The sequence below is a fragment of the Megalops cyprinoides genome, chromosome 7 (genome assembly GCF_013368585.1).
Source record: "Megalops cyprinoides isolate fMegCyp1 chromosome 7, fMegCyp1.pri, whole genome shotgun sequence".
Classification (NCBI taxonomy): Eukaryota; Metazoa; Chordata; class Actinopteri; order Elopiformes; family Megalopidae; genus Megalops; species Megalops cyprinoides.
In genome coordinates, this window is record NC_050589.1 from 15,121,042 (window position 1) to 15,146,884 (window position 25,843).

A 25,843-nucleotide genomic window follows, 5' to 3' on the forward strand; every position below is an offset into this window, starting at 1 on the left:
ACTCTCCCAGTGAGAGTTTCTCTGCCCTGTGTACAGAGCACTTACGGGGCAGGGACTGAATAGCCCCACCCACATTCACCACCATCCTTCCCCCACCAAGCAGTGAGCGCTCATCGTGTATGGTACTGCACCACAAGCATAAGGTAACAGCTTAATAAAAGATAATATAACTGCAATGTGCCCATATGCAACTACAAAATCAATGTATTATAGCTTTTTTCAATGGTTGTATTTCCATGACTGAAATGATAATTAGTTCCTTTGTTGTAAAATGACTTCAATATTGCCTGAAGTAGGACTCTTTGTGCCGTCAGCTTATCTAACCTACTTTTTTCTCCTTTTACTTTTTTACAGCAATAGACCGTGAGCAAAATGAGAAAAAAACAAGTTCCAGAAATGTGTCCTGAACACTACAATTATGTATATAAACTGTAAAAATTCCACAATACTAATGATAAGATTATTAAACAACATAAATTTAAAAAGAAAGCATAATTTACATTTTCTGAATATATTTTTATGTCAATGGAAAAACATGTTACTGCCTTGAAACCTACAAAAGCCCTAGCTGCCTAAACCCTTCCTTTTAATCTTTTGAGCATGCATATTCCAGTCTTTTCCCATAGTCTTGTATTATGAAGATTTAATAAACAATTATACAACGATATGTAATTATTCATTCAAATGAAAGCATTCATAGTAGCAATTTTCAGTTCTTTAGACCATGAAAAATAAATGCATACATATCGATGTGCCAAATTATATGTTTTGATTACATTTTTTAAATTAGGTTTATCTTAAACTATATGTGTACTGCTAAGTTTTCCATTTTACATTAAACAATTTAACTATATTAAGTTACTGATGTGTTAGTGAGTAATAAACCCTTTCTATTCAACTGAACCCCGGTTTTTCATTTAGGCAGTCACTAATATGCTACCCTTTGGTTATTAATTTAATTTACTTCAAATTTCCAGCAGCTGTGGTGCACCTGAGATTCAAACCATCCCCCTTTTAGTCTAGTCAAATACTTGAATACTGCTTGAATAAATGCTTGAATAATAACTGATACCATTTAGCAAGGATTAAAAATAAACTACTCATTTTAAAATGTACCTGAATCCTCTTTGTGGAAAAAACTTTCATAGGCCACATTCTAAGTCATTAAAATCTGTCCAACCACTCATCCCCAAATCTGTTCATCCTGCATAGCCCAACTGGCCATATTGCACTGTTAGCTTTGGTAGGTTTCAACAGCGGAACATGAGTAGCGCAACATACGCAACTAGACAGTGCAACATATAAATTTAATCATAAACATTTGTTTAAGAAGTGGTACCTTATCTACCATAAACCCATCTATAGCATCTATAGTTTGTTGTATTTTCATTGCACTTTTATGCAATCTATTTCTTAGCCAAAGAACAAGACAGAGATGAGATTAGCAGAAGGTGAAGACCAGGGCGAGCAGGAAGTGGCCTTCAAGTGGTCAGGGACACGTCATGGATGGAATGGGGAGCTATGCCCCAAAGGGACTAATGGACACATACTTTTATAGTACTCCCTCACCATGCTACTACAACCAAGCAGGGTCTGATTCCAGACCACCTGGAAATGACTTTGGACCTTCATAAGAAGCCTTATTTCGTTCAACATTTAGAACAGGATGCAAGCTGAACCCATTCACGGTGCTGTCCTCAGGCAACTTTACATGCTGTCTGCAGGGTTGAGTTTGAGATTAAAAACGTTCATTTTGATCCTGCTGTCCTGTGGATTTTTGTTCATCCCTCTGCAGTGAGGAAGACCTTGGCCAAAATCTATTTGAGCTGTGTTATGGCACATATGATTGTAATCAGTGAATGATAGGTAATTCCAGTGCACTAGATGCAAACACAATTTGTGTGACCTTTTATATATTGGCAACAACATTGGCAATGACATTAAAATAAAAAACCTAACACAACACTGCATGCTGATAAAATTCAGGAGTCTCAGATGATAAGATGAATTGATTGAACTGTACACGCTAACAGAATGCAACCAATTATACAGAATAAATATAACTCAAATTTAAAAAAAAAAAAAGTAAGCTTAAAACCACTCAATTTTTGAATTGACACATGCAGAGATTAAGTTTTAATTTAATAGGCATAAATGTACTTCATCATTTAACACAATTGTAAATAATCCAATATCACACATTTTAATATGCAAGTTAAGATACTCCTTCTCCAAGTTTGATGGAGCTTGTCAGATCAATGAACATGAAACATGCAATAATCATTCTTATTTTTCCTTTATTGTCTTTTTAGCACAAATGAAAAACACACATACTTCACTTGTACAAGGATCAAAAACAAGACAAGAGAAAATACAGAGACACAGACTAACTGTAAAGTTGGCACTTTGGGACATTCCCTCCTCTGTCTGCATTGGAATTTATCATTCAGGATTCTCCACAACACATGCCTCCAGTGTTTCCCATTGGCATATTTTACAAGGAAAAGGGCCAGCATTTCTTAATGTATTCACTTTCATGCAGAAAAGCAGGGCAAGAAGGGTAAATAACACACATCCAATAGCACACATTAACATGCGCATCTTTGTGGCATAAATGAAGTGTCTCTCATCTCACTCCACTGGTAGTGTTCAGCTATGCATAACCTCTCTCAATACCATGTGCTTCAGCTGCTTTTAGACCTTAGTTTTAGACCATCAACCTGTTTCAGAGTAGATCAGATTAACATTTACTTTTTGTGCAGATGGAAGTATGAGTCACGAAAGCAGAGACACAAGCAGACAGAACCCATTATAGAAAACAGTGGTCCGAGTGTTCTGCAACAGACACCATTGGGCTTAAAAATATTGAATGAACAGTCATTTAGGACTCCACAGTGGTCCCATACAAACAATTGCAGATCTAAAATATACATTTCATTTAAAATAATTAAATAAAATCAAAAGAAAAAATATATGTCTGGTGGCCACTCATTTGCAGAGTTGTTGTCCTCAGTCCACAGTTCAGCTCTAAGTCAATGTCTCCCCTTTCGTCACCTACAGATTGACAGAGGAAAATGGATTTTGGTTATCAATTCATGTGAGAATTGTAAAGGCAACAGAAAGTGCGCAATTTAAAGGCAATAATGCAGTCCTGGACACTTAACATATTAGCTTGTAATAGAAAGGCGATAACTCTTACCCTTGCTTCAATATACTCAATTCTCCTCTCCAATGCCGTCAGCTTTTCATTCAAAGTTGCCAATCGGGACCTGCACGACATATCTAAGGAGGAATAAAGAACGGTACAGCTCTTTACCAGTCTACAGGTGTGCAAAGAAAACGGTTCAGATCGTCATTTGTAATGTTTTTGGAATCAACCCGCGAAACGTCCTCAGGGTGTCCTCGGAATGCTGAAACGTCAATACAGACACTTGGGGAACAGTGTCAACTCCTGTGTTACAACAACTAACTAGGCTTCCAGGGGCTGCATTTAAAAAACTGCTAAATTAAAAACGCCCAGAGGCAGTGACTGTTTCCCTCTGCCTGCTAGCTAGCTGCCAACACAAATTACTTGCTGAGCACCTGATGCTGACCGGGTATAAATTAAAGCTCGCTAGTATACTTGTTAGTAACAACATCATCTAAAAGCATGGGTATTCATTTAGAACCGTATCGTGAACCACAGTGAAAAATGTTCCAGAACAATGTGATTAAGCTCAAAAATAACTCGCTAGCAGCCACCCAGATAACTCCCTGCCAAATCCGATCAAAAAGAAGTTGAGACTATTTATGGCTTATCTGCACACTTTACGCCATCCATTCTCAGTTAATGTCAGCTAGCTATCTATAATAACCTAGGCGTGTATGTTCCCTTCCCTAAATGCATTTTTGTTAAAGAAATATACTCAACTTTGAATGGCAGACCTGATTTTACAAATGTGCTTGCACTAGCGTATGATATGCACATTCAGAAACCTGGTCCCTTAAAGTATTTCTGTTTTAGATCGTTGCCACCAGACAAATGGCGCAGTTCCTCACACCGATATGGTATACACACACTGTCCACGTACGCCATCTGGCGGAGACAGCAGTTATAGCTTAGACACAATCGCATTAGAACAACAATAGCTTGCGCGATAAGCAGCTACCAGTTATCTAATATACTTAGAATATGAGAATATGACTTCTTTCATCTTTATGGCAGCTATAAAATACTATATCAGTATCACTATAAATATCAGAAATACATACTTCCTCCTCCTATACGTTCTCGCATAGGCCTACTGTGTAAATAATCGGTATACAGCACTAGCTAGCTAGCTGGCTGGCTGGCAAGGAGTGGTTTTGAGCATTTTGGAACGACATACAAAAGTACAGAACTTATCCCCTAATATGCTTTAATTTGCGGTCCTTACCGAAAGAATTAAGAAAATCAGCTATCTTCTTGATACTGCTCGTGATAACTTCGATGTATTCCCGATTCGCCCAGTCCTGGTGAATCTCTCTCTGTACTGGATCTTCCTGGCCAGCCATTTTCTTTCAGCCGCTTCCCCGCAGTGGCAAGAATGCTGCAGTACAGCGCCGTCTCGCTGCAGTAAAGTGTTATAGTACTAACTAGTACTAACGTTAGCCATCAAGCGTACTTGTACTTGGATTTCAGCGCAAATGTGCCTTATTGGCCTGACCATAAAATACAGTGCTGCCGAAGCAATGGATTTAGAATGAAAAAATAATCAACGATCACTATATGTAAATAGATGTTGTTCTCTGGGGAACCACGATTTGTTTAAATTCCTTCCCGTTTCTATTGTTAGGCTGTGGTTGCTGACTGTTTTTTTGGGTGCTTAAATTTTAATGTTAATGTTTAATGTGTAATGTTTCTGTGTAGGTTAAAATTTAAGGGATTTTATATGTAATAAAAATATATTTTATCAAAATATTTAAACTGAAAATTGACACTTTTGTCATTAATATTTTACACTGAAAATTGGACAACATAATATACAGTATATATTGACCAATTTTCAGTGTATCCGGCTTTTATAATGGGACAATTATTAATTGTACTCTTGAGAATGGATTTCTATGATGTCACACTTCAGTTAGTTACATATGATTTGGATAGCTATCCCCACAGCCAAATTAAGACATAATTTCAATTACTTTTACACGTTGCCTCATCATTTGATTGTGAACAAATCCATCAGCCTTGCCTTTGTGCATGCACACAGTAAAATAATTTAATTTCACGTAGCCTTAAACTTTCTTGATGACTGTTTACAAGTGTGTGATTACAACACGGTGTGATTAAAATCATACTCTGGAAACAGTTCAAACACTGATGCAGAGAATTTAGCCAACTGTACTCAATTCTACAGCACAATTCAATTCTACGGCTCTTGATTAAGTCACTATAATAAAAAGAACCACAATATACCGGATATAGCAAAAGCAGACTGAAGTGACCTGTATGCCTACTGTAAACTGAATTAGATTTTATACTCTCACTTTTAGATACAGCAGTGGAGCAAAATTCATATGTTCTTCAACTTAATCATAAATAGTTTCTGTGTATGTTATCACTCTGAATCCCATTCATGTGTTTATGTGGTCAGGGTGAGCTCAGTATCCTGGCATTTCCTGGAAGTGTTTGGCCTACGGAGGATGTATTCTCTCAGTCTAGGACAGATCAAGGGTAACATAACCTTCCTCTCCTGTCTTGCACTACAGGCGTTGCCTCTTGTGATGAGGACATAACTGTTGAGCTGTATATTTCCCAACCTTACTTACCAGGTGAATGCTGGGTGTGTCTTGCTCAGTTTGTGATGCATGGCTAATAAGCAAGTCTATATATTCTCTAATGCCAAATTCAGCAAAAATATCTAGTATTATACACACGGTACATATTTTTTGTTAATATCAGCCCATTTAGCCCACAATTTACACTAACTGCTGCTTTATAATTTGTAATTTAGCTAAAATGTTTTGCACATCTCTAAAAACAAAAAAAGACAAAAAAGAAAGACTATAAAGTACTGTTATGTTTGATTGCAATTTCCCATGAAAGGCAAAGAAGGTCAACTTCAGCCACTGCCGTTTATCTTTTACAGCTCTAGCTGCTGACATAGCTTCAATGTCACATTATCAGCAAAATACTTGTTATAAATAGGAAGAGGACAGTTCCCGTTGTGTTAACTGTGTTGAAGTGACTGTTCTGCAGTTCCTCATCGACCTCATTAGGCTTTGCCACTCCACCATCTGAACGGCAAATGGCTGTGCTGTTTCTGAATGGCAAGATCATTTTTATGTTGTCAAGGAGTAGTACAAACACAAATAATCATAAATTAAAACGTGTCTGAAATACAGAAAATCATATGTACGCAAAACTTTTTCATCTACCTTACAGGGTCACTTGTTTATCCCTCTGATTGTGACAAGCAGCCACATAGGTTGCTGCTTACAAAAAGCTTTTAGTCTAACAATAAACCATAAATTAACAATAATTATTTGTGTTGAGCCTTCTACATGGTCAGTTCGGTTTTATATTTCAGTGTTGACTCTAATGTGAGGTGTCTCCAACCACTAGTGGGAGCTAGAGAGTGTGCAGGAGGAGCTGATAAGCAAACCTGAGGACTCCTGGGGTCAGGGAATAATAACAGAGACTCTCCCACTGGTGGGGGCATGTGCACATTTTTGCAGAATCATGCCAGGTAGTACTCACAGGTCCCTCTTCACTCTCTGTTATCTAGCTTTGGAAAGTTTTGGCATCTCTTATAATCTTACATAAATTTTTCATGGGTTTATTGTATGTGGGAGGATGAATGGATACTCCACTGGATACATGAGGCTACCATTTTTGTCCCAGACTACCACAGTGCTGTTCCAAAGGTCCATATTTTAACACAATTAAAGGTTTAAACCTGGGTGAGAGTCCTATAGACTCAACTCCTGCACAGCCTCACTCCATTCACTTGCACGTCCCAGTTTCCCTAGTTCAAATTTCATTTAATATTACGCAGTAAAGAATGTTCTGAGTACAAGTACATGTTCCACGGAAAATGTTCTGGGCTACCAGAGTTTAATTTTTGGCAACTGAAAAGACTGTCACTTAAAATGATGGTTTTTTAATGTGTAGTAACATTAATAACTGTTTACTGAATTGCATTACATTAAATGTGTTTTGTGGCAGGAACAAATCATCGTTTGTGTTTAAGTCTGTCATCAGTACATTACAGTATTCATGTAGTTATCCCCTTGCAGAAATCGCAAGAATGTATTTTTTGCTGCTTCTTAGCTTCTTTGCTTTTGAAAGTATTATCCAAGGAGTTGCAAAAAATAGAAAAAAAAAAATACAGAAACAGCAAAATACAGAATTTCCCCCAGAAGCAAGTTAGGTAGAGCTAACCATGACCGCTAACTTATTACGATAAGCAGGTTAAATCAGAGAGCTTTGCTAGAAGTGGAGGGAAGACTAGTTTGCATACTTCATAGACTGATATTAACTTCAAAATTTTAACAGAAAATAAACAAGATGATCTATCAGTCTTGAACCTACATTTTAATGCAGGTACAAGTGGTTTACATTTGTATATAGTGAAGCTACTTAAAGACATACATTCATATAAAGCAGATTTCAAAAACACTAGCCTGTACCTGTGAGGTTGTACCGTAATTATAAATCAGTGCAGGCACGTTGCTGTAGGAAGGTGTTTTGCAAGCAACGACTTGCTAGAAAACTCGAAGGGCTTTTCGACAGAGGCTGTTGTTCTGTTAGTTAAACGCAGCTAAACAGGTGTTTGTCTGTCAGAATTACTCAGCAATTCCCACTGAAACTGGCTGCATGCCACTGAAGGGCTTTGTTCAATTGTTCAATTTAATTCTAAAAATTCATTGGAACTGCGCAAAACAGGCAATAGTTTGTGACAATCAGATTTAATTTTAATATTTATTTTTAATTTTGATGTAGGCTATATATTTTTTGTTTCTACTTTATTTCCAGGACGTTTTAAATTATTTTACTGTGTCTTTGGTTCTGCTTCTAGGAAAATTACGTTTCCATACATGAACAAGTTCTTTCTCCGATTAACCTTACTCGCAACCTTGCCGTTTTCTCGGAGTTGGATCCAAAGGGACCCGAGAGATTTCCAACCCGAGGGGATCCCGCAGAGTCCTCTCTGCACCATCAGCGAGCGCATAAAACGTCCGGGCATAATTAACCATTCAGGTGAAGTTAAAAAAAAAAACCCTCACAAGGGCCCCGCAATTGCTGTCGGAGACGGTCTTTAAGCACCCGGAGCGTACTCCCACGTTAATGCCAGCTGGCTGACCACCGTGGGGCGCGAAGAGCTTTTCGAACTGTTTACTGTTAGCAAGTGGGTATTGCCGTGCTGGTTCCCGTGACTCATATCCTCGTTTTATACGCGCTCTCGCTGCACTGAGCTCAGACACATCACGATGTCTGACGGAGACGGACCCGAATCGGGTACCGGGGCAGAGCCGGACCCGGAGCCCGTGTCTGCTCAGGTCTCCATACCTTCAACGGACAGCCAAAAACAGAGCATCGGAGTGCTTATGAAGACAACGCTCCGCAAGGGAGATGAATGGTGAGAGGGCTAACTGTATAGCTACAGATACTTGGCTCGCAGCCTGCAACATGGGATATAGGCCTGGCGAATTTATTGGAAGGGAAACCGGGTGGTACGAGGCAGTAAACAGCGGGGTTTAGATTGCCGGCTAGCTAGCCAGCAAACTAGGCAGTCTGGCTAACTAAGCTAGCTAAGTATTAACTTTATAGTTTAATACAGAGTGTAGCGAGATAACTAATGGTTGCCTAATAACATACGTTATGTTAGCTCAGACTATGATTTGGGTAATGTTAGTTCCTTTCACAGGTCCTTTGTGAACAGGCGTAGCTAGATAGCTTCTTCTTCCGGCTGCAGTTGAACTAGGCACAGCTTACGTTAGGTGGCTAGATAACTAGCTAACAGCAGAGGGAAAGTAGGAAAGTACGGGGATGTAGAGGGCCGGTACACATCTAGCTAACGACTTTGCTTACAGCTGGAAACGGTTCACACGAGCCCCTGTAAGGACTGTATAAAATTAGGTAGCTAATTAGCTTGCTAGAGCTGTCATATAAAGGGGATGACACCAAGTCCTTTGCCACAGGCTTAGAAGAGACCTAAATGGGCTGATGCCAGATAGCTTACCTTGCTAGCTAACTTGTCGGCTCGCTAGGTAGCCGAATGATAAAAAAGCTGCCACCGAACCAACTCCAGTCTTACAGGAAATTTTAGTGAGCAAAAAAGAATACAGCACGTCTTAATAGTATACAACTTGTTCCCCTTGCTTACCAGTCTGCGTCTTATGATTAGAGGGTTTTTGAAACTGACATGGGTGGTGTTTGGCCTGCCGTAGAATTAGCTAACGTTAGCTACCTTAGCATATTTTCGTTGTATTACAAAGCAAATACAGTCGATCTGTTCAGTAAAACAAAACCTAACATAACCGAAAGCGAATCCAAATGACCTAATATGTCAGTCATACCAACTCTTCCGATGTTGGTCTGTGGAGACCAAGAAGTCCCGCTAACAAGCTTATGTGAGGGAATAGATCCTTTGATTTTGATACGATTAGGACATCGTAGCTGATGCTAAATTGGCCAGTGTGACACAAGGTTAGATTACAGTATATTTGGTCATTGTACATGGTTTTGTCAAATATAAATAGCTGGACTTTGTTGGAATGTTTTTATCTTATGCCCGAGAAGCAGTGTTTCAGTTTTTTATATGTCCAGATGAGCTCGGCAATAGATTGCACCAATTACGCCATCATATCTAACACACCAGCTGCCTCTGTCCCAAATCAGTAAAATTAACTGAAGCAGTGCATGACACACAAATGCGCCACTGTGTGTCAACTGAAATCTGGGTGCTAAATGAAATGAAATGGAATATTACACTGCTACAGGGAGGTGTCTTGCCTTTCAGGTTCTTGATTGACAGCAGGTGGTTTAAGCAGTGGAAGAAATATGTGGGCTTTGACAGCTGGGATATGTACAATGTTGGAGAACAGAGCCTTTATCCAGGGCCTATTGACAACTCAGGACTTTTCTCAGGTAAGATGCTGTAAGAAGTTTTCATCAGTCTTCAGTTTTTATTGAACTGTTAAGCAATGTGCCTCAAGGGCATGACAGCTACTTGCAAAATCCAAAACCTCACCAACAACAGGATAAATATAAATGGATTTAGCACTCCACAGTTACAGATTCTCATCCCTGATGTTATGCAGTTTGGGGGAACTCAACTGTGTACAGCACTTAGTTCAGTTTAGAATTCGTATACAATATAGCATGCACTTCTGTTTGGATTCAATGCTCATTTAAACCAGAAATATAGCTATTGTTGACTTATTGAGGTATAAGCTGGATGAACATAGATGCAGTTCATGATTATTCAGATGAACAAAGACTCAAGCTCTGTTGTACAGCTCTTTGTAAGATTCAAAATCGATATCATGCCAGCCCTAAAAGTCATGTCTGCATGCTGTTTTGGGTCATCACCTTGGATTTGCCTTATACATGGCATACAGAAATTGTTGGCTAGAAGACAGTTTTAAATGAATGTCTGAATGAGAATGACATGTCTCCTTCATGGTGTTTGACTTCCTTTACTCCATTTTGCCACAGACCAGGAGACCCAGGCCTTGAAAGAGCACCTTATAGATGAGCTGGACTATGTTTTGGTGCCCACCGAGGCCTGGCAGAAGCTGGTCTCTTGGTACGGGTGTCTGCAGGACCAACGCCCCATCGTCAGGAAGGTAAGCTTAAGCGGTCTTTAAACTTTGATGTCAGGAAAGGTGATGGCGTGTGCCTCGATCTCAGTCCCTTCTCTCTGCCTGAAATGAGTAAATACTTCAGAATGAAGTAACTTAATTAGAGAACACCCAATTACTGTGTTTCCAAGAGTTTTTCTTTAAAAGAATGGTTCGTCAGTCCTATCACATGTGCTGTGCAGAGGCAAGTGCTAAGTTTCACCGGCCTGGTGTCTGAGCTTTCATGATTTAGGTGCAATTCCCTGTGTCTGCCACTCAGTCAGTATTGTGGATATAACCTCTTTCTGAAGGAAATGCCACAGAGCACACTATATTCATTTTCTGAGAAATGATCCCATTTAATTAGCAAGTCCTTGAACAAAATGCTAGACATATGTGTGTAGCTAATGTGTCCTTTGAGGACAGATCATTGTAAATGGGCTAATTTGTACTAAGAGATAAAATTACAGCTCAGTACGCACGGGAAGCGACATTTTCGGTCAGAATGACAGCTAGGGTTTGGGCCGCCCCGCTTTAAAAAGACACCCTAACAACCCGCTTTCAGTGTAGGAGAAGGAAGGAAGGTGGGGGTGTCATAAGAAAGAGCCTGCAACGTATTTCCTGAATGTGAACATGAATGTAAACTTCCAATGACATCTGAAGGGCTTTGCCATTACCCTGCAGATAGATTCCCTTTCTGGATTAGGAATGACCCAAGAGTGGGTAGGCATGGTTCCCAGGATGACTCTGCATCCTGTTATCAAATGACTCCAGGCCTATGTTCATGGCCTAATGCAGCACTGTTGTGGCACAGGCACCAGTCTTTGGACCCAAAGGTTCTGTGTTTTTGTTGTCCCTGAGGGGCTGCTGTTGCACATGGTGCCTAACCCCATCTGTTTCAGTAATAGTATGATAGGGTGCGTTATGAAACGGGAGAACATAATTACTGCGGGCGTGAGAGCTTCTAATCAAATGTGTTGTAATGACCTCAGCTGCTTGAAGGACAATGAGGGGTTAGTTGATCACAGCTGGGCCTTTCAGTTTCTGATGGGAAATGTTGGTGGGCAGAGTTTCTTTCACCATCTTCTAAAGAAGGCCCATTACACACACAACAATGAATCTACTGACCTGAGTTATATGGAAACCCTTTTTAGCCAGTGTGGGGTTGTGGTAGGGGAAGCTATAGACTTAAAGTAGAGAATCTATGGTAAATTTAATTTAATATAAAATACTAATCCAGTGCATTGATGGCGGATGAAGTATGTTCTTGACTGTTGAGGTCTGTTGAAGTTCTTAAATATAAACTTGTGTTGGTGTGACATTCAAAAAGTGTTACACAACCATGTGTTCTGTAATACATGTGGTGTGATGTAATTTTACTTATCTGTAAAACCAAATTTTACTACTCATCTTGACATAGGATTACTCTCAGTAGTTTTACCCATGTGTACAGTGTAATGAATGTATTGCAGTTTTCTAATAGTCTTGTAAAAGGAAATTTATGCACAGCCAAAAGTCTTTTTGTTCGATTTCTTTTTTGTTCAGATTTGTTTGATTTTTCATTTTGTCTGAGGTTTTGGTTTTCTCACTCTCTCCTGTTGCGGTTCTCCTTGCCAGGTGGTGGAGCATGGCATGTTTGTCAAGCACTGTAAAGTGGAGGTCTACCTGCTGGAGCTCAACCTCTGCGAGCACAAAAACATGGACAATGTGGTGACAAAACACTTCAGCAAGGCTGACACCATAGGTGAGAGACAGGGGAGAGTGCAGTGGTCAGGACATGACAGAGTTGTTTGCTGAACTGACAGTCATTGTGATCGCAAAGGTGACATCAATGTCACGGTGCTTGGTCTTTCCTTTATTGGTGGTATGGAATATGGTGTCAGTCAGAGGATGCTTATTTGTTTCCTTTGTGTTTAGCAGTTATTTTTAACCACAGTAATGGAGATTATGGCTCTTCATGGCTGTCAGTAGTTTACTTTGCAGTCATCATTTTAATCTGTGGTAGCTGCAATTTGAAATTAATTTCAAGTTTTGTGGAAAATTTGTATTCGAGTATTTGAAAATCAAGTCCAGAGAAAGCTGGATGGACCAAATTCAAACAAATGTCGTTTACGAAGATTATTGATAAGCGCCTGGTGTGGCTTGCTCACAGACACAATTGAGAAGGAGATGAGGTCACTCTTCAGCATCCCACCGGAGAAGGAGACACGCCTGTGGAACAAGTACATGAGCAACACGTACGAGCAACTGAGCAAACCGGACAGCACGGTGCAGGACGCCGGTCTCTTCCAGGGACAGGTGAGGCACCGCCGTGGCTCTGTCACGCCACAGGGCCTTCCTCTCAATAGGTTTGCACAGGGAGAGCTGGTGCATAAGGTGATTCCTTTGTCAGGCAGAGCATACTTGTCTGAATCAAGCCCTGGCCAGCCCACATGTGGAAGCCGTCCTGTTGAGTGCTTTGTTGTGGCCCCGCAGATGCTGGTGATCGAACAGAGGAACGATGACGGCACGTGGCCCAGGCAAGCCCCGCATTCACAGTAAGCTCTGCACGCCCAAAAGGCCTCGCCGTCCGCACAGTGTAAGCTGTGGGCTGTCACTGCCCCTTGTGTGTCGTGCAGCAGGGGTAGACGGCCCTGGCCCTGAAATACCGGACATGGCCCTGGCTTTTGTTTCAACCCCAACCCAGAATGATGATGCTGGATGAGCTATAATGTGAAATGAACAGGAATGGTCACTTGCCTAAGGTATGCAGAAATGCATGATTTAGAGAGCCGCAGGCAGTCAGTATGGTCATGCTCCAGAGACGTGATCGCCTGTCCCTGCCGTATGAACCCTGGGACCTGAGGATGTGAGGGAAGGAGCAGCCTGCATTTTTGAATGTTTTTGTTGACTTCAGCTTAGCTAGAATGTATTACCCTGCTCACAGTTCCCTGAAACAAATCGTATTGGTTTGCAAAAATGAAATGTAGTTCTTAAAGGGTGCATTGTAATTCGTTGCCCGGCAGCATTTCTCTTATGCTCACCTCACGCAACTCAGCTACATAGCTTTGCCCTGTATTACTTGCTGTGCCTCTCAGGTCCAGCATAACGTCGCGGAACTTCACTACCTCTCCAAAGCTCTCCTCCAACTCCTCAGCCAACATCTCATCAACAGTGACCAACGGCGACAGCAGCAGCAACTCCATCTACTCCCTAAACAACAGCACCTCCTCTGACAACAGGCAAGCCTGCTCCACAAGCATAGTCATCTTTCATATGCATGCTCTCTGGATTAACGTGAACGATACTGCGAGTTCCAGGATTTCTCTGGAGGGATTTCACTGAAATAGCTCTTTGACTTTCCAGGCTGGGAGGCTACAACTCCTACAGCTCCTCATATGTGTATCGAGAGTCCCAGCCAGGCCTATGTGGACTCAGTAACCTTGGCAACACGTGCTTCATGAACTCTGCCCTCCAGGTACACAGACACACACACACACATGCATGCCTGTGTCAAAGGCCATTTTTGTGGATGAACACCGCAGACAGCGGAGTTCAGTGTCGAACTCTGCGCTCGAGTTCTGTAATTTGCAGCTGGCCATATGTAGCGAGCTGGGCTGGAATGCTTTATGCTATGTAAATCGGTTCTGTCAGATTTGAGCAGCAGTGACAGCTTTGTCATACATTTTAAACCTGAGTTACCCCTCCCCCCCCAACCAGTGCTTGAGCCACGCCTCCCCGCTCACAGAGTACTTCCTGGATGACCAGTACGAAGCGGAGATAAACCGGGAGAACCCGCTGGGAATGAGGGGCGAGATCGCCGAGGCGTACGCCGATCTGGTCAAGCAGATGTGGCTCAGTCGCAGCAGTTATGTGGCTCCCCGCACCTTCAAGGTAAGGAGCGCGGTCACGAGACCCAGAGCATTGGGGTCAGGGTTGTAGCGAAGGGGACACCGTATAAGAAGCCCCAAAAAAAATGGACGAAAAATGGATGCAAGACTGAAATGGTTCGTTTTTTTTTTTTTCTCCCTCTCCCTCTTCCTCTCCTCCTCTGCTCCCAGACCCAAGTGGGTCGCTTCGCCCCGCAGTTCTCAGGGTACCAGCAGCAGGACTCGCAGGAGCTGCTGGCCTTCCTGCTGGACGGACTCCATGAGGACCTCAACCGTGTCAAAAAAAAGCCTTACTTGGCTCTGAGGGATGCTGAGGGCAGGCCTGACGAGGTACCTGCACTGCCCCTGCAGGGGTGTCTCCTCTGGCACTCCGTCAGTTTTTCCAGATGTGTTACAGTTGATCTGCCTGCATTCTGTCTTCAGAAGATTACACATCAATATCAAATGGGCTGTGAGGCTAAAAGTGCCCACTGAAATGTAACTGCTAACAAACATCTCTTTTCACAAATTTTAATTGTCTGTGCTGTAAAGAGCAATTTATGTTGGAGACCACTACTATATGGGGACAAGTGTCAATGAATTTAATATAACATAGACAGAAGTTTTTTAATAAGGAGTTTTGATTTTGATTTTCTGCCTGCATTTCATTATAAAGCAACTGAAGCACCTAAAATGCTAAATGGTTAACTAGTTTTCCCCTCTTTTGTATTTAAAAGATAGTAGCCAAGGAAGCATGGACGAACCACCGCCTGCGCAACGACTCCATCATCGTAGACATCTTCCACGGCCTCTTCAAATCCACTCTGGTCTGCCCAGAGTGCTCTAAGATCTCGGTGACCTTTGACCCTTTCTGCTACCTCACGCTGCCTCTGCCTATGAAGAAGGACCGCACGATGGAGGTCTTCCTGGTCCGTGCAGACCCCATGTCTAGACCCATGCAGGTAGGACCTACTGTACTAGAAACTGCGAAGGAAAGTGGATAATGGCAGTGGAAACCACTTCCTGGATGGCTGCAATGATTCTAGTGAGAACTGGAATAGTGTCACGTCACTCATGACATAGCTCCAGCCCTCTCATTTACTGTTCCTGCCCAGTTTGGATGAGCATGTCTGTGTCATAAGTTCACTGATTGATAACTTGATTAGTTAATCTAATGCATAATTATTCTAATACTTAATTATTCTTTACTGTTATCAATGGATGACTGTTAATTATGATCACATACTCTCTCTGTCAGTAAACTTAATCAAGTACAATTAATTGTTCTTAACTTGCTCTGTAACTGTGTATGGAATAATGTGCTTAATATCAGTGTTAATCCTCATAAGTGCACCCCTGACTGCATGCTATTACTGACAGTGTCAGTTACTTTTCCTTTTATATGTCACACTCATCGCAGTCTCCTTTCAGACCACACTGACTGCAGTACCCTGTCAAAAAGCATGCTCTCCCTATGCTTTACCTGCAGCCTCTGCTGTGCACGGTAGCTGAATTGCCTTCTCTGTGTTCCAGTACAGGGTGGTGGTCCCCAAGCTGGGCACTGTGGCGGACTTGTGTGGTGCATTGTCCAAGCACTCCGGAATCCCCGCGGAGAATGTGAGAGCACCGCCACTTCTCTTCCGGCAAACTCCTCTCAAGGGCAACCGCAGCTATATAAAAAATGTGAACCATCTGTAACAGAACATAACTAAATCAATGAGATGAGAACACAGTTACCACCTCAGTTTGTTCAACATGTTGAATGTTCTTTTGCTGCTTTTTGAAGACAGTGGGTGTGAAGAAATTCATTTATAGCATGCAAAACGGCATGCATGAAGAGGAAGTAGGAGTTGATGATACCTGTGTTCCAGGACAGGGATTCAGGCCTATGCAGAGTTAGATGGGGCTGCCACAACTGAGATGAGTGCTTAGATGTGGAATATTCAGGAACTCGGCTCTGTCTTTCCAGATGGTCGTGGCAGATGTTTACAACCACCGATTCCATAAAATCTACAGGAAGGACGATGGCCTCAACAACATAATGGAGAAAGACGACATCTTTGTGTAAGCATGCATTTGCATAGTCTCTTGTTGCTTGGCATTCTTTGTTTTGGAAGAACAGGAAGTATAAAACTGCAAACAGTATGTGGTGCAACCCATACAGGTGGTGGACAGTTACACAAACAACAACACTCACACGGAAGAGTATTATACCACCACATGCATTGAAGACAGCATGGATACTCTGCCTTCTGATGGAATAAGCAGACACAGGCCATTCTAGGAAAATGGAATGAGTGCAGTGTGTAGAATCTCATGGTGTTGCTGCATGTGTGTCTGTTCACATGGAAAGCTAGTTGATGGACACATTGTCAGACCTTTTCACACTCCTCCGCTGCTTGAAAGTCTATAAACTATGCTCCTTTCACTACTAGATACATGGGCAGACGTTGCCAGGTGTTTAGAGTAGATTGTGTAGCACTATCCCGCTCTGGTGTCCAGCCCTTTTGAATTTTCCTTCTGCCCGTCCTGGATACAGGGCGCTTCTGCCCCTCATAGACCTCTGCCCAGTTGTCTGCACTGTTTCGCCTCACAGTTCGGACTAATACCGGCGTGTCATTTTATCGCTATATGTGCTTTCGTCCCGTTTCACTTTTTTTTTTTTTTTTTTTCTCTTTCTACAGCCTATCGTTACCTTCCAGGCAGTTCTTTATAACATGTGACTCAGCATTTTCTGTCATCTTTGTCACCAACAGTTACTCCCTGATCAAAGTGACAGAGGTCTCCACTTGCCACTGCTCTGGCTCAAAATACCAGTCTTGAGCCAAAGCCTTCTAATATATACAGTACCAGTCAAAACTTTGTACACACCTACTCCTAGAAGGATTTTTCCACATTTTAGAGTAACAGTAAAGATATCAGAACTATGATATAACACAAATGGAATTAAGCAGTGCTATTGTACCATTCATTTTTACATTTCTTATCTATAACCTCTAGAGCTATTCATTAAGCACTTATAAACCCTGTTTTTCAGTTATCTCTGAAAAGATGTTCTGCTGAAATCTTAAGTTCAGAATTGTTTTCATCTGTATTTGTATGATGTTGCAGATCTCACCCACAGACAGAAGATGGCAGCGTTTGCGTGGGTGTTACCCTGCTCTCCACTGATTGATGCTCCTTTCTGTGGAACAGGTATGAGGTGGGCGACGAAGGAGCGGAAACGATCCACCTACCCGTGTACTTCAGGGAGAGGCACACAAAGCACGTCGGGGGCTCCACGGGCGCCCTGCTCTTCGGCCAGCCGCTGCTCATCACCGTCCCCAAGCAAAACCTCCCCGTCGACGTTCTCTATGAGAAAGTGCTGGAGAGGATCGGGTACGAGTCATTTAGGCCTGAAAAACTCCATTCACATTTCAGTATATTCTGTTAGCAGTTTTGGGGGAAGGGTTCCCCTGTGGAATAGGGGTTAGAGCACTGAACTCTGAACTACAACGTGGCGCTAACTGGCACACCTCATAACCTGGTAGACACATGGACTTGTGAATTGAATGCTGTTTGCCCATAGATGCAATCTTACAGGTGGTCAAATAAATTTACAAATAAATATTTGTATATTTAAATAAGCATAGACAGTACAGTGTATTTAAGTATTGTGACTCACACTGCCTGGTGGTTCAGGGATGAGAAGACACAGAAGAGACACAAATGACAGTCTTCTGACTGATGTTTATTCAGAAGGCAAGGGATACAGTTAAGCTGTATAAAGGATAAAATAAGCAAATCTTCAGCCCCCCCTAGCCTCACGGGTTCACCAAGTAAAACAACAAACTATAACAAGAAAGACAAGTCAACAGACTTAAATAAATTCCCTCATGGGCAAAAGTCCTTGCCTTTTCAGAGCGACTTTGCTGACATTTTCCTCCCTCTTTCTCACTTTCCAGCCTCTGTGCTCCCCAGTATTATAAACCCATTGGACAGCAGTCTTAAGCATACAGAATGAGTGGTTAAAAAATAACTAAAACACATTTGAGAATTAACCTAACCTAACCAAATGAGTGTACTTTTATATGGGATTCCGTGAAAAGTTCTTATCAGACAATTAATGGCTGCATTTGTGTGAATGTCATTAGACTGCATTGTCTTCAAAAGGGAGCTAGCTGTATACTACTCTGTACCCGTGTAGAAGATACCAAATGTCAGTCTGTTCAGTAGAATGAATGTGATTTTGGGATTATGGAATGTGTAAGATATACAACTGTGAGGATGATGTGATGCAGAATAAGGGGGTGGAAAAATTGCAAGGGTGAAAATTGCGTAATGGGACTTTGGGCGGCAACACATATTGCCCTTGAACCTTTATTAGTTTAAACAAGTTTTATATGAATTTCCCAGTTGGAATGTTTTAAGAACGTGATGCCAGTGTTTCTGAGGCTGTAGTTTGCTGCATGCTGAGTGAAAGCGTGGCTGACGGCTGTGTTGCAGGCGCTACGTGAAGCGACCGCAGGGCTCCGTCGGCGACGGGAGGACCTCGGCCCTGGCCTCCAGCAGCGCCGGCAGCAGCAGCCAGGCGGCGGAGGCCAACACGGCATCCGGCTGCAACTCGGACCTGCACGGCCGCAGCGGCTGCCCCTCTGAGGCGGCCTCTTGCAGCGCGGGGTCGGCCAGCGGCGGCAGCCAGCAGGGGCAGCAGACCTGCAACGGCCCCAACGGGATGTGTGGAGGTAAGATGAAGCCCGGGGGGGGGGGCCGCCTTCCTCTCCATAGATTAGATGAGGAATCTCACTTCTGTCTTTGGGAGATCGACTGGAATCATGGGATGGAAGCACCTCCTGTTTACTCTTCTGATTCCTGTGTCTGGATCAGTTTTTGTCATGCACGTTTCTCTTCTCCTGCTCGATTGATGGCATGAGTGGCCTCCGCTCCCCACACGACACAGCTGATCCAATCACAGATGAGTGCCCACAGGGAAACTGTTATAGCAAGGTTTCATCCTTCCTTTCCACACTTCCTTGAGTGTGGAAAAATGTTTTGAGTATTGCACATATTTCTTTGATGGTTTAAATCCTAGGTAGGGATCTGTTTTCGGTTTGTCGAGCCAAACTGTTGTTCCTAATGCACAGTATGTACATGACATTTTTGGCCCAATTTAGCACACTATGAGTTTGTGACAATTCTTGTCAAAATTTGGCACATACACGCTAAAATTGTACTTCAAATGAACACCTTGAATTGTGCAGTGTGTCTGGTGATTGGTCTTTCCAAACTTTTGACTTTACTTAAGTGGTACTTTAATTGGAAGTTGAGGAACTTTTTGCACAGTGGCAAGAGGGCTGATTTATCCATCCACAGATACCTATCGGAACAAACAACGGCAGCATGACACACATAGAAATTGTAGGGCTGTCTTCACAGAACATTTTTTGATTTTTTGAGTTTTATTCAGTACTGTATAATCACTTTACAGGTTAGGTGCATTAACTAGGCCGGTTGACAGTACAGTATGTCTGGGAGTAGTTAACATTATTATTATTGTCATTTAGCAGACACTCATACCCAGAGCAACTTACATCAGTTACAATGTTATCCATTTATACAGCTGGGTATTTACTGAGGCAGTTCGGCATTAAGTACCTTGCCCAAGGGTACAACAGCAGTGCAGCAGCACTTGGTAGTGACTCATTCTGTAACTCCCTGATGCCAGCCCTGGCTCCATTGATTCTGCAGTAACTTCTCGTGTCAGGTCTACTCACAGAGCACTTGCTTGTGATTATTAAGAATGGGGAATATTTCTGTTTAGAGAATAAATTGGGGAAAATGCTTGATGGGATGTACTAAGTCAGCTTCTGTAGGCCATTTTATTTGATCTGATTCTTGAGCATGTGTGTTTGTGTGCCGCAGACGAAGAGGAAGCCATGGATCATCAGGTTAGCCCGGAGCCTGAGTACAGCCAATCAGATGACTCCGTGGGCGGAGAAGAGGAAGAGGAGGAAGATGAGGAGGAGGAAGGAGAGGACCTAGAGAACGGCCCCTCTGGCAGTGTGGCCAAGTCCACAAGTTCAGAGCCAAAACTATTCTCCTTCAGCATGGTGAACTCTTACGGAACAGCCAACATTGGGCTGTTGCCCAGCGACGGAAACGTTCTCAAACTCAATGGTGTGTATTTCACCTTGAGCTGACACTTTAGGTTTGATTTAATTGTCAACCAGTTCAAGTTCTGCATTTAAAATAATTCTTATGCGAGTAGTGAATTTACTTTATTGTGAAGTGCATAAGATGTCAGCCTTGTTCAAGGGTATTTAATATCTCATCACTGACCAGAACACTCTGCCTGTGCCCACAGCACATTCCACCGTGGCAATCAACTGGGACTCGGACATGAAGAAATTATATTACGATGAGCAGGAAGCAGAGGTCAGTAATGGTGTGTCTTAGAGACTGGGGTGATGGATTCTAACCCAGGCAGTGACCCTAGGTCAGGCACTGTTTTTTTTTTCATATTATAATTAGGCTTAATTGGAGTTCAGTTGACCTCGAATCATTTTTTGGAGGGCAGAAAGTATGGCTTGTACTTCTTTGACTCCATCTACATTCTGGATTCAGCAATATGCAGCCATTGAAATTACACAATAGTGAAAAGGAACAGGAATTGGGTGAGTTGTAGAACTGTAAAGCAACCTTGTTACAAAGATGTTCCTAACATGTGGCATGAGTCTTGCCTTGGTCCCTGTGAGCACATGTGTTGCATGTGAACATGTTTATGTTCACTCCTGTCCCCCGCCCCCCATCCCTCTTTGTCCAGGCATATGAGAAGCACGAGAGCATGCTACAACAGCAGAAGAAGAAGACCACAGTGGCTCTGAGGGAATGCATCGAACTCTTCACCACCATGGAGACACTTGGAGAGCATGACCCCTGGTGAGGACCACACACCAAACCGCTCATGTATTTTCTAAATGATTTCTAAATTTGCATTGTGTAATATGTAATGTCATGTATGTATGTACATATAAATACATCTAGTATACATTTGGGAAAATATGATTTGGGTAAGCGTAAGGAAATATACAGGTCCGGTCCAATTTTTAACATGTCTAAATATATTTATTTATGTGCATTTTCATGTAATGTCAGGTGTTCTGTGTGGAGTGTGTATGTATTTCAGGACATTGTAGGGACAGCCTGCCAAACCTGCATCCCCTATTGTGGGAAAGATTTTTTTTCAGCACAGTCAAACGTCCGATTCCTCCCCACAGGTACTGCCCCACCTGTAAGAAGCACCAGCAGGCCACAAAGAAATTTGACCTCTGGTCCCTGCCCCGAATCCTGGTAGTGCACCTCAAGCGCTTCTCCTACAACCGCTGCTGGAGGGACAAGCTGGACACCGTGGTGGACTTCCCCATTAGGTGACAACACTGTTAGGGGCTGCCTTGTCCTACAGGTGTTAGGGAACTTCTCTGGTGGCCAGAAGTTTGCAAGTTCAGATCATGGTCTGAGCTGTTGTCCCCCTAAACAAGGTGCTTTATTCGCATTATGCCAGTTGATGTTTATCTGTGTAAATGAGTAACATGTAAAAAAGTTGCGAATGTCACCATCCATAAATGGGGTGTGATAGTACATAGACAGCTTTTCTAAAGCAGTGAAAACGAGGCCAAGGTAACATTCTCCAAAAATGGATACATTGGCTAATTGGCTAACTAAATTACTTGTGTTTCCCATTCATCACCATAGGGAATTAATGCGTTTCAATTACTTCAGGTTATTACATTCAAGTATTAATAACATAAGAACTGCCACTAGGGGGCTCTTGTGATTATGCATAGGAAAAAGAAGGAAAATTGACTCAAAAGACAAGGAAGTGTGTGATTCGAAATTTTTGTTCAGGGACTCCGATTTAAAAATGGTTTGCATACGCGTGTGACACTGTATACACCTGTAAATGGAATGAAAACTGTTTTGTGGTTCATGGTCTTTTTCTGCCTTCCCAGAGACTTGAACATGTCGGAGTTTGTGTGCGACCCAAAGGCTTCACCTTACGTTTATGACCTCATTGCCGTGTCCAACCACTACGGTGGAATGGGTGGAGGGCACTGTGAGTAAATGAGCCTCAGACTGTTCCTTCAGTTACTAATTACCCAGACTCGCCACCAATTGTTCACGTTCAGCAAGTGCATGCGGTAATAATTCTTGATTCAATATGCACATCCAGTGTAACAGTCCATGGAGATAGGAACACTTAATGGGCTGTCTGTGGTAAATGTTTTAAAAATTGGACAAAGTGCAATTTTCTGTTCTCTTCAAATCTAGGAAATCACTTAAATGTATTCAGTGAGGTAAAGTCAAGTTGTTTGGCATAGTTAGGAGTCATGTTTTGCTTAGACAAGAGAAAACACTAGGCTGAACCAGACCCTGTCATACAGGATTTCTTAACAGGTTTTGACACTAACAAACTACCCTGGTGGCTGTTTATATAAGACATGAGCCAATAGGATATAGTGACAGAGGCTAGGTTTAATTAATGAATACATTTTTGTACTTTTTTTCTCGCCAGTTTTAAATGAAACTAAGTTTCAGGCTTTAAGATTTCACAGACATTGCTTAAATTCACAGGATCAGTGACCTGCCTGAATAAGTAGCAGCCTTAATTGTAGTTCAGTAGCTGTGGTAATGGTTTGAATGGTCCAGCTAATTAAGCAAGACACAGAAGAAATCTGATATGTCTGATATTTATGATAATGGTGCGTAATTAAAATTCTGCAACGACTTTGCCATTTAGTATATTAAACAGTAATCTAACTCACCCCGCTTGACTGTCCGCCTCTCAGACAAAGGCTTGGTATTACTGGAATGTCAGAACTGTTGGGAGTGAAGTACAAATATCATTTTTCAAATTCTTAAACCTGTGTAACTATATGCACAGAAATATGGTCACCATATCCTCACAGAGAAATTTTTATCAGGACTAATCTCAGGCTGTTGTGTCTAACCCCATCCCACTAACCCTACACATGCACAAGCGTTATCTACATATCACTCAGAATGCCCTTGGCCAAGGGCTGTTGATTAATTGGAAATATTTAATATTCAGACACCTCTGTTTTTTTGGCAAGCTCATTTTCTCTGGAAATGTCGATAGGCAGGTTGGCCGTTTATCTGCCATGTGCAGCCTAAGTTTACTCGCATGTGAGAGGTGTCACTATCAGGATTATTTTCCCCCAGTTTTTCTGGACATGATAGATTTCTAGTATTTTGGTTGTAGTGAGAAGGGAAACGTGTCCATGCATATTTACATTTTTAAAAAAAGGCAAAACAGTATTTATAAGATAATGGAAGTACATGAAGTAATTATTTTGTGGAAAGAATGAAGGCCGGCATGAGTGCAGGGGCACTCATGCAGTCTCAAATTTTTTCCTACAGACACAGCCTTTGCCAAGAATGAGGTCGATGATAAGTGGTATTACTTTGATGACAGCAGCGTCTCTGCCGCCACAGAGGATCAGATTGTGGTGAGAATATTGTTTCCTTTACTATGTTGTATCTTGTTTCTGTGCAGATTCTTGAAACATGTTAAGTGTTTAGTTTGCTATCAAGAGAGAACCCTGGATCATTTTCATCATTCACTGAGGTTGTGAGAGTGTGCCATGATGGTGCCGTAGAGTGATGCAGTGCAAGGGATAGGTGGTCTCTAGTCTTACTCTCTCTCCCCTACCTGTCTCTCCTCAGACAAAAGCAGCCTACGTCCTGTTTTACCAACGCAGAGATGTGGACACGCCCACAAAGACTCCTCCCTCCACTGCTTCCTCAGGCGGAGGCTCTGAGACAGGGGACGACCACATGGACACCAACTGAGTGGCCAGAGAAGTTCAGGGATGCGTACTAAAGAAAGCCCAAACAAGATAATGCACATACCCACCTACTAGGTCTCTGCTTCAGTCAACATGATATCTCTCCATGGCTTCTCATTCTTATTTACTTCACGTACGTTGTCTCCAATAGGTAAAAGAAACCCTTAGAATTAATCTGAGACCCTGAAGACTCCATAGCTGGAACCTGCAGCCCGCTGATGAGTTAACGACATTTACTGGTTTGTGGAAGGAGGGTAAAGGGCCAAATAATCCCTCATTGGACCACCAGAATGTTAAGAAGTTGCCTAAATGTGTGGATAAAATCATGTTTCTGTTACTGGCTAAGGAAGCTTGAAAATAATTGTTTAAAAAAAGCCAAATGCATACATCCTCTCAACCAAAGCATTGCAAGTTGTACAAGATTGCTAATTTGTTCAATTTGTCATGAAAGGGGGATTGGAGGGATTGGGGGGGGGGCGGGGGGGGTCATAGCTGTCCACTCAGTTTTTATTTACGTACATGAAGTGGTGTTGCTGCACCACAAAGGGAAGGTAGAGAGTTGCAGTGTTACTTGTACCCTGGGTGTGTGCGCGACACACAGACTGGCCTACATGTCATGTTGCCCGCATGAAGCGAGGACCTTGTGGGCCTGTGTATCTAGGGTGGACGGCGGCGTCTGGTCACGTGACTGGTGGTGTCCCATGCCCCCCCCCCCCGCCACCTCCGGCTCCCCTCGGACGTCCCCTAGGTTAGCGTGGCCTTTAAAGGTTGCCCTGGCGTCCATACCCTCATTCAAGCCATCTCTAGCCCCACAGCAGTTGACAGCGCACAGAAGGCAGAATCCGTTTTTTAACACAGTGAAAGAAAGTCATCTGCTTGCTTAATACTGAGTGCCTGTGTGCAGCAGCTGTGTTCAGCCCATCTCACCCCTTCAGTCTGGGAAACCAGGCTGGTGATGGCACACAGTGCAACAAAATATGCTGCTCTGTCTACACAGACCCACCAGCTGCCTTTGAGCAAGGAGGCTTGTTGATAAAAAAGCAGGATTTAGGTTTTTATTAGATTTCACTTTTATTATTGTTAGGTGGGAGTTCAGGTCAAGCATCTGGTGACGAACCATGATTCCTGACCACCGTTTTTTCTCACATAATGACAAAAAAACGTGGTCTTTTAAAGATATTCCCAGGAGTGGTGGAGGTTCACAAACTTATGTCGGGTGAATATGCTTTTGGTTTAAGGAATGACAAAAGTCTGGGTAGTAGTTTGAAGGCTGAAACTTATTTCGCTCTCATTGAGTTGGACTCTCATGCTCGATTGCTTTTGCCTGTCTTCTGCTGTCCT

General features: G+C 42.4%; 2 protein-coding genes across 2 annotated transcripts; one reads left to right on the forward strand and one right to left on the reverse strand.

Moving 5' to 3' along the window:
- Positions 1 to 2,363: 2,363 nt before the first annotated feature.
- Positions 2,364 to 4,578, reverse strand: LOC118781113 (probable protein BRICK1). Its single transcript, XM_036533999.1, has 3 exons — positions 4,416 to 4,578; positions 3,200 to 3,282; positions 2,364 to 3,054 (listed from the first exon to the last, which is right to left on the reverse strand). Exons 1-3 carry the CDS (start codon positions 4,531 to 4,533, stop codon positions 3,028 to 3,030), a joined length of 228 nt encoding a protein of 75 aa, XP_036389892.1. The 5' UTR covers positions 4,534 to 4,578; the 3' UTR covers positions 2,364 to 3,027.
- A 3,752-nt stretch (positions 4,579 to 8,330) lies between these two features.
- On the forward strand, positions 8,331 to 24,900 carry LOC118780967 (ubiquitin carboxyl-terminal hydrolase 4-like). The gene is made up of 22 exons (XM_036533774.1): positions 8,331 to 8,603; positions 9,987 to 10,114; positions 10,685 to 10,815; positions 12,427 to 12,553; positions 12,962 to 13,107; positions 13,285 to 13,346; positions 13,887 to 14,030; positions 14,155 to 14,266; positions 14,509 to 14,682; positions 14,850 to 15,008; positions 15,395 to 15,619; positions 16,191 to 16,274; positions 16,627 to 16,721; positions 17,853 to 18,035; positions 19,143 to 19,381; positions 20,559 to 20,813; positions 21,001 to 21,071; positions 21,460 to 21,575; positions 21,914 to 22,063; positions 22,646 to 22,749; positions 24,075 to 24,163; positions 24,381 to 24,900. Exons 1-22 carry the CDS (start codon positions 8,455 to 8,457, stop codon positions 24,504 to 24,506), a joined length of 3,069 nt encoding a protein of 1,022 aa, XP_036389667.1. The 5' UTR covers positions 8,331 to 8,454; the 3' UTR covers positions 24,507 to 24,900.
- Positions 24,901 to 25,843: the final 943 nt, after the last annotated feature.